General features: G+C 42.8%; 1 protein-coding gene across 1 annotated transcript; it reads right to left on the bottom strand.

Annotated features, from left to right (window-relative positions):
* Positions 1-1,123: 1,123 nt before the first annotated feature.
* On the bottom strand, positions 1,124-9,594 carry sall4 (spalt-like transcription factor 4). Its single transcript, XM_050066173.1, has 4 exons — positions 9,344-9,594; positions 3,645-6,101; positions 3,249-3,553; positions 1,124-3,143 (listed from the first exon to the last, which is right to left on the bottom strand). Exons 1-4 carry the CDS (start codon positions 9,408-9,410, stop codon positions 2,709-2,711), a joined length of 3,264 nt encoding a protein of 1,087 aa, XP_049922130.1. The 5' UTR covers positions 9,411-9,594; the 3' UTR covers positions 1,124-2,708.

The following is a 9,594-nucleotide window of genomic DNA, read 5'->3' as shown; positions in this document are numbered from 1 at the left end:
TTCTAAAACAAGTGTTAAAACTTTTTATTAAAGGAAATGAAAAGAGGAGTGATGGTGGATGTCTGCTACTCTAATAAAAATGTACTGTTTGTATAATGCACGCCACAACTCTTGCAAAGTCTAGAACATTGGTTCCCAACTGATCCACTAACAGCTGGGTCCAAAATGCTCCTTCGTCATTAGTTCAAGGTCCACAAAGTTTCATATTCAGCGTCATACTTGTATTGGCCATGTTGTTAAGTTAGTTTCCTGTCTCTGTAAATCTACAACAGGACACAGCACATCAAAATAAAACCTTGTGTGAGATATTCACTGTACTTCAAAATAAAGGGTGTATTATACAAACTTAGCACGTTCGCGGGTCACTTGTGGTCCATTCAGAATGGGCCTGTGACCCACTTTTGGACCATGACTCACCAGTTGGGAACCACTGGTCTAGAAAAGGCAAAGCAGTCTGTCATGATTTGGGGCAGCCACAGTGTTTCTACACTGTGCCATGCTTCAATTTTATGCATAGACCTTGTACTTAAGTTCATTTCTTTCTCTCTTTTATCTTTGTATGCCCAGGTGGTTTGTATTTTATTTTGAAAGTTTGGGCAAGTGTGTTGAGTTGTCTGAGGCAGAATCAAATCAAACCAAATGCATATGGTTGTATTTGTTGTAGAGCTGTTGTGCTGAAGTACAGGTGTATCTGCTCTCTCACCACAGACACTACTAGCCTGAGCGCGCAGTAATGACATGTATGCAGAGTATTATCTCATGTCAAAGTTGTAAAGTGAAAGGACACCTTATAGTTGACCTAAAATAGATTGTGGACACATGATTGGAGAGCACGCTTCAGTTGTGGATGCAAATAGCTGTTCGTTGAAAATGCAAAATGGCAAAGGATTAATGGCTCCTGGTGGGCCATGAGAATAGAAAAATACTCCACTTGAGTCATCTGAAGGTGAATTGATGTAAATGAGGGATTTTATGTACCTTCAAACTTGGCTGTGCTAGCACAGACATTAGCATAAGGACAGGGTACATTTCAGTGACTTGTGTTACACTGTTTAAGTTTGTCCTTGGGTATCAGCTCAAATAAGTTTAGTAAAAAAAGTTATAAGTCGGGAAATGATGACAGGAAAAATATTGAAAAAGTCACCCTGATTTTATTTCTCAAAATCAGAAAATATTTAGGTGTAGGAAACATTTGAAAAACAAAACGAAAAAAGACATTTACATTGTAAACAGGCCAAATTGGCTCAACATCACTTGAATTGTAGAGACCAACTTGAAAGCAGTTTTGACATGGTTTGCTAAAGAAAGGCACAACTTGGCAAATGCATATCGATAAGGAATGTACAGCAGGGGCCCACAAAGTAATCTGACTATTCTGAGTTGTGTAAAGTGTCCAGTGATACATTCATTACCGTTCAACTCAGCAGGTTGAGAATGAAAAATCTCGTCGTAAACTCAAGAATGTATCGGAAAATGTACAGAACGCTGCGTTGAGAGTAGGGGGCGCGGAGGACAACTAAAATCTAAACGAGGTAGAACTTACCCCCTAACCTCAAGCATTTTGTGAATTATAAATAAATTAATGACGCTACAAAACTGATACGATAACCTAGGAAAAAAAAGTCTGACAATTACTCTAACTGGTTGTTTCACACAAAATATGACAAGAAGGAGAAGTTAACAAAATAGTTGATTTGCCCTTTTCCCCGTTCAGCCATCACAGTAAAAGCAGTGAAATGTAACTATAAATGGAAATGGAACTAAAACCTGAAATAAAGTGCAGGCATGAGAACATGAAGCATACAACAGCCTTCAGAGCTCAGCCAACTAAATTTGACTCTAAAGAAGAAGTGGAATATGTCAGGAGGGAAATTGACTTTTGTAAACCCATGAAAATATAACATACAATGTTAAACGGTACAACACACTAATTTCTTAGTCAAACAGAGCCTTCATAACGACCTGATGATGCAGTGAAAGACAACAGCAACATTGTACAATTCAAATTAGGCACTTGGCAAAAGGTTTGAGTCATTACCTACTGTATCTTAGCACCAATGCATCAACGATGAAAGCCTATTTTGTAACCCGAAACTGATGACTGAACTGTTGCACCTTTATTTAATGAACAAGACACTGGAGTAATCTGTCAGTCTGATCAAAAGCCCCTTCAAAATGAGACACGCTAATGACATTTACCACTACAAAAAATGTACAATGTCATAAAACCTATGGCACACAATAGGAGGGAAAGTAGTCATTCTAGATACATACGGTTAACTAAACCATTATCTCTGAGCACTGAGACACGGTGTCCTTAAAGAGTCATGCCCTGAAACTTCCTATTAGAGTCGAAATCCTTCAAAAAGCATCGAGGAGACGGTCTGAATTAAAGCAGTTTCAAGTGTTTCAAGTTATACATTCAAACTTCTGGATAGACAGCAAAACAAAAGTCACAGGAAAAAAAAAAATACCCGCATATATATTTATATAAAATAAAAATACAACTACAGTAGTTATATCAAGTTCAACTAAAAATAACACTTGAGAATTGTTCAGATCAGGAGGGGAGAGAGCTGCGATGACGTTACTGGAATAATTCAACCAATCTCAGCAGATTCTATAAGGTTCTTTGAAAAGTGATTGTACCTCATTCGGAAAGGAGACATTCAAAAGCTGAGTTCAGGTGGTGAATTCACTGAAAAAGCCTAATTAACTGCAATTTTACCCTCCTCCATGAAATGTGGGAACTGTGATTTTGGCACGCTCTCTGAGCTGTTCTTCTCAATTTCAGCCATGGTGGCAGGCAGGCCGGAGTGGGATCCATCCATCTTCACGAGGCCTCCGGTGGATCCGATCAGAGGCCCACCGGCAGGGCTTCCAGGAAGTGGGATACCACCACCCTGAATGACTGAAATTTCATTGGCCTTCATGGTCAAGCCCCCACTGAAGGCAGCAGCATACTGGTTCCACAGAGACTGGTCAAAGTTCATTGGCGGAGCACCCAGCTCTTTGGGGGCCTGCATAATTTCTGGCAACATCTTAGCTTCGGAGCTCATTGCCATCAGCGCCATGGGGTTATCCAGAGATAGACGCTGGCCACGCCGCGACGTATTGTTCCACATGTGAGTGCCGATATGCACCTAAAGACAAGACGCGGTTTATTACAATCACATCACAACACTTGACATTGCATTATTCCCAAATTAAAAACAGCCTATTCAGCACTTTGCTAGACGATGACTTACCTTTAGATTTCCCTTAGTGGTGAAAGCTCTGCCACAGAGGTTGCAGGCAAATGGCTTCTCCCCTGTGTGAGTGCGCTCATGGATCTGCAAGGCACTGGCAGATGAGAAGTTCTTGCCACAGGCGTTACAGACATGCTGTTTGGCTGATCGTCGTGGTGCAGCGGAGATGGACGAAGGCATGGCTGTTCCCTGAGGCATATGTGAGTTGAACAACCCATGAGGGCCCATGTGATTCTCTGGAGGAATCTTCATCTCCAGGCTGGCCAGACTTGATGGCATCCTCATGAAGGACATGTTACTGGGAACTGTTTGAATATAAAAAGGTGGGAAATTAGTTCTTTACATCCAACATGGCAGCTTCTACAATACAAATGAATACTCTTCTAATAAACTCACCATAATCTCCATTTGTGAACGGCATGCCCGGCTCTTCTTTGATCGCTTTGGGGGTGAAGCTGCTTGAAGCGGTGAGGTCGAGGGCCCCGCCTGACTCAGAGCCACCTTGAGCACCGCCATCAGACTCTGGTTTTGACACGCTGCGGGCATAGTCATCACCAGCAGACTCAGGAGACTTGCTACTGCTCATATTGTTTAGTGGGGAAGAGGAGTGAAACGACACAGCAGAGTCAGAAATGGCAGGACTGCGGCCGTTCTGATATTCCTGCTCTCTGGGAGCTGATGGGGATTCTTTTGATGTTCCCTCACTTTCCGATGCGGTGCTACTCTGTCGTTTCAGTGCAAGAGCAGAGGTGAGATTCTTCAAAATGTCGAGGCTGGAAAACACGGCGGGGGCAGTGTGCTTCTGTTGTTCCTCAGAGGCAGGTGGGAGGGAATCGGAGGCATCGTTTGGCTTCTGGGAGTTCAGCTCTGGCTCCTGATCCTCCATGCTTGCTTCAAATCCATTGATATCCATAGATTTCTCCTCTGACAGAGATGACTCCATTGTTTCAGCTGCTTCATATTGGTTGTCTGGCATCGGGGTGTTGGGGATCTGCCCACCCATGTGCATGCGAATGTGCTGCTGCAGAACCACGGCGTTAGTGAACTTCTTCTGGCAGATGGGACACGAGTGCTGCATCTTAAGAGGAGTGTTAGCCCTGTGCACTCCGTAATGAGCCTTCAGGTTACCCTTGGTGGAGAATGCACGGCCGCAGATTTTGCACTTGTAGGGCCTCTCACCGGTGTGTGTACGGTAATGCATTTTGAGTGAGCTCTGGCAGCTGAGCACCCTATGGCAGATTAAACACTCGTTGGGGTCATTGGTCCTCTTGTCCAGGCCATCCACCATCTGCTGAAGTTTTGCGGTTCCAGAGCTCTGTTCTGCTATGAGGGTGTTACTGTTCATGTGATGCAGCGCTCCGAGCAGTTCTTTAGCATCCTTGTGATTCGGATCCACTCCTGGCTCTTGGCCAAACACAGAGGAAACAGATGGGGAGCCATCACTTGTTGATGGGGAGGGTCTCTGGGAAAATGGTTCCCCTGCAAAGCTGTCAAATGTTGTCTTGAATCCTGGTACAGGTGACGGGTGGAAGCCAGCAGCAGGATGGCCGAGCATAGGCTTGACGTCAGTCAGATTTGACTCGTCCATGGGCACAGACATGCCGAAGGGAATGCCACTGCTGGTGGGAATGTTGTCAAGGTGCTCCGGCACAGGATGGGGGTTCATGCTGATGTTAGGATACTTGTCTCTATGTCTCTGGAAATGCACTTTGAGGTTTCCTTTGGTCGTGAAGCGGTTCCCGCAGATGTTACACTTGAAGGGCCTCTCGCCAGTGTGAGAACGCAAGTGAATCTGGAGAGCGCTGTCATTGCCAAAGGTCTTTCCGCAGTACTTGCACTTGTGCTTGTATATTGAGTCACCACTCTTTGATTCCAGTGGGGGGTTCAGCATCTTCGTCTTCACTTTTTTGGAGGCCTCATTCCCTGCTTGGATACCATTAAAGGTGCTGGAGAAACCCATGACACCTGGTGAATGCTGCAGTTGTGCTGGTAAACGGTTCGGCAGGTCTTGAATGCCCTTCAAAATGTCTGTTTTAGAAGTCAGAGAACCCAGTCCTCCAGGTAGAGAGGTAGGGATGCTGGTGGGCAGAGGTAGTTTACCATGCTTCATTGTCTCCAGAGAAAGGTTCTGACTGCCAGTCCTTTTTCCTATCAGAGCTGCTGCAGCAGACAGCTGTTGAGAGAGATGTGCACCGAGGGCTTTGAGAGGGTCCATTGCTGCCCCTACTGATGACTGGAGACTCTGTGGAGTCATCATGGCTACCTGGATTCGAATCTGTTCTGTCAGCTGGATTTGCTGCAGCTGCTGTTGCTGGAGGCACACTAACTGTTCCAGGATCATTGGGATGGCCTGCAGGGCTTCTTGCGACGAGGTCAGAGATGTATTATTCGAATAATGTTGGGCGACAGCCACTTTGGTGTCTGCGATGGTTTCAAGAGTGACATTTGTGTCTTGCATTTTGTGTGATGGCTGGAAACTCATCGCAGGACTCGCAGGCATCTCCGCCTGATCCTGTTGTGACGAATCATCTGCATTCATACTGGACTCCTCCTCCGTTCTCTCCAGATGGTCTGTGTTGACATTCGATAGGGAGTGACTGCTGGACTGGCTGTCGTCGTGGTCACTTGTGAGGCCTTCGGGAGAGCCTTGTGAATATTCCTCAGGCACTTCGTTGCCATCTCCTTCTTTCATGATGACCACCTGCTGACTTTTAGTGCAATTTTTCTCATGCTCAAGAAATTCTGCTTCGTCAAAGAATTCGGCACAACATTTGGTGCAGACCCTGGTCTCGTCCATTCTGAGCCTCTTCACTTCATTTTCAGTCTCCTCAGCTTGATCGTCCGGAAGAATCCCTAAAACAAGAGGATACAGGATTTTAATGACAGCTCTTCATACAGTTATGACAATAACAGACGATAGAATTAATATCAATTTTCAATCAATTTTATTTATAAAGCCCAATATCACAAATCACAATTTGCCTCACAGGGCTTTACAGCATACAACGTCCCTCTGTCCTTAGGACCCTCACAGCGGAATAATAATAAATAACAATAAAGTGTAATAATTAAGACTTTAGAAAACAGTATGTTGGTAAACTGAAGATGTGTTACGCAAGTCAAGAGGACACCCCTGCAAAAGTCTTAAGAAATTTTAACTAGTTTAAATTTTTGTTATCATTGTGACAAAGGCTGCGACTAATGCTATTTTTTTTTTTACTGTTTGACAATCTGTTGATTATTTTCTCAATCAATCGATTAGTTGCTTGGTCTATTTAATGTCAGAAAATGGTTAGACTGTGGATCAGTGTTTCCCAGAGCCCAAGATGACGTCCTAAAATGTCTTTCTGTCCACAACCCAGTTGTTAATACAATAAATAATAAGCCATTACACCGGAAATGTATGCTTTAGTATTTCACAGAGGTCACTTAGCTGCTGTGAATATTCAGGATAATACAATTAATAATAAGTCATTACACTGACTCCATTATCTATTAATGAGGCTGAATTTGTCACAGTTTGTCCCATGCTTCCTGTATGTCAGAGTGCCCCAAAATATACTCTTACTTCAGACAAATGTGACTCTCTTCAAATGTTATGAGGTTGATCAGCTAATCAATTGCCTGGCATTACATCTTCTAATAACACTAAAGTCTCAATGATTTTCTTAAAATCTGTGAGCTCCTGATGACACAGGATGTATGCATGTTGATTTTACAAAATCCATTCTGATCCTTGTGATAGAAATCTCTTCCTGAAACAAACCCAGATATTGAGTTTACTATCACAGAAGAGGAAAGACACTACTCACATTTAAGAAGCTGGCAGCAGAGAATTTTAACTCTCTTTAAAAACTTACTTAAAAGGGTTACTCCATTATCACTTTAACTGGATCGATTAATTGTTGCAGCTCTAATGACAATTTGTTAATTTGATTCTGTGATATGTTTCAGGCTTCAGTGTTTTATTCCTTGGATAATCCTACATGATGTTCCTTTCTTTTGTCCACTCCCTGTAGGTCACTGCACTGGGCTGTAAAGGGCTTTGAATTTGCCTACAGGGCCAGCAGAGGGCAATCATCTACCTTTGACATTACCCAGAACAATGTCCAGAGAGACAAAGAGCCATGGGCATTAAATTACTCACTTTCTGAAATATTCCACCAAGCACTTGCTAAAAATCAGATCTGTTTCCAGAGCACATGTGGGGCAAAACTGGTGACAAATACTAAACTAAAACCCAAGCACATGTGAGTCTGGGTTCCACAATACACAATAAATCCATACACTTTTAATTCTAAATCTGAGTTTCCAGCAAATATAAAAAAGAGCAGACAGGACAAAACAAGATTAGGTTAACTATGCAGACATGGGATAAAAAAAGATAAAAGAAAGGAGGTGGTTTTATGTTGATTACCTCCAAGCATGTTCACAGCCTGTGAAAGCCTGATAAGTGCTCCAAGTGAGCTTTTTAATTTGTCTGCTAACCAAGAGGCCATTTCACAACTGGGTGTATTGTTAAATGCTAATGCCTCTGAGAAAAGGGGGTAGACCACCTGTTTGCATTTGCCCAAGGAAACTGCTGGACTTGTTAATTGCTCACCAGGAGGCACTGAAGCGGTGTCACAAGAAAAGTTGCTTTACATTCTGATCTTTGAGGGACACAGCGCGCAGGCCACACACACTTTTACGCACTGTGGTACAGCCGCTCTTATCTTAATATAATTAACTTAGATAGGAAAGGTAAACACGAGGTATAACTGAGTGTTAAGCACTATTCTTAGCAATAAAATCACAAGTTGTCGATTATGAAATAACAATAAAAAGAACAACGCTCTGGTTTACCACTTGACGGCGCATGACCTGTATCCGATCACCTTTGGTGGGTCCATGACACGAGGTCAGACTAAACATTCAATACATGTTCCTGAGTGGCTCACACAATGTTACCTCATCAAACAATGATGTTATAAGTGGTGAAAGGAAATATGAATGTGCTGGTTCTCCAAACATCGTGTTAACTAAGGTTTCCTAATTACAAGGTGAGGTCTGCGCCAGCAGCTATGGGAGCTTGCATATGGCAACACCAAAACGCACCCCCACCCAGTCTCCACAAAAAAAGGCCACTGCTCCATCCCCCACCTCTCCACATATGTACGAAAGGAAACAGTCATGCATTAAACTGGGGGATTTATTGCCTATAGGTCAGCTTACTCCAGAGTCACATTTCATACTGTTTTTAGGTACCTTTGTGTAAAAGCTCAACGATGACGCACAGTCACAAACAAAATCCACCAAAAATAACAACTAAAATATTAATGTTACATTACACTTAAACTCTAAGCAAAGTAGGAATGTAAATCATTACATTAACAACACAAGAAACAAAAGCAACAGCGACAGTACCTCTTTATATTCCGTTAAACAACTTAGAAATTACGCACTAATATCTGCCACCAATTAAAGTGATATTTCATGATAGATGAGAGCAGTTAGTGATATTAGAATGATGTAAAGGGCAAAAACACACATGAAAGACAGCCAAGGCAGCCATTCTTTGCCACACAGCTAAATAAGTGAGTCAAAAAAGTCCTAAAAAACTCAACAGGTAGCAACACACGCTTCAATGTAGCCAAAAAAACATTGAGACGCATTCACTGGCTTTAATTTTACCCACGAAACAACCACTCTACTCCGGAATATTCGATTCAAGGTGTAATTGGTGAATTATTTAAACATTTAAACCGCTTAAAAAGCTAGAAATGATGTCTCGCTTTATTGTTTCACCTGTCTTTAATGCGAACGGAGTCAAAATTACAGTGTTGCATTTTAAAAACGCTCCTCGCGCAACACCTGTATTGTGTTAAAAATCATTTCTGAAAGTGTCGCCTCTCATGACTGAAGCGAAGTTTTCCTCCTGGTCAATTCAAACGGACAGCAACAGGTCAAAGTGCGAGGGGAACCGTGTAAAAGGCAGCCCCCAACTTTGAGATAAAATGTCGATAGTTCGCAACATGGCATGGCGGAGCTGCGGGACAAGTTTTTTGGGTAACAAACTCTCCAAATATCTGTGTATGTGTGTGTGTTAAACTCACCATTCTCTAACGACCCGGGCTCGTCGGAGTTGATGTGCTGCGGTTTGGCTTGCTTGCGCCTCGACATGGTGCAACCATCAGGAGCAAAGAGTTGCCAATAATTTTTCCTCTCCTTCTTCAACAAATTCTTCGGCTCGGGGAAAAAAATTAGCCCCCTCAAGTAGAAATGCGCATGTCAACGTAATTATTATTATCAATAATGCATTGCGATTTATCACGGTCCTCTGACAGCTGATTGGCTCCAGTCCAAG

Source organism: Epinephelus moara, chromosome 16 (assembly GCF_006386435.1).
Source record: "Epinephelus moara isolate mb chromosome 16, YSFRI_EMoa_1.0, whole genome shotgun sequence".
Lineage (NCBI taxonomy): Eukaryota > Metazoa > Chordata > Actinopteri > Perciformes > Serranidae > Epinephelus > Epinephelus moara.
This window is presented reverse-complemented; position numbering and strand designations above follow the sequence as displayed.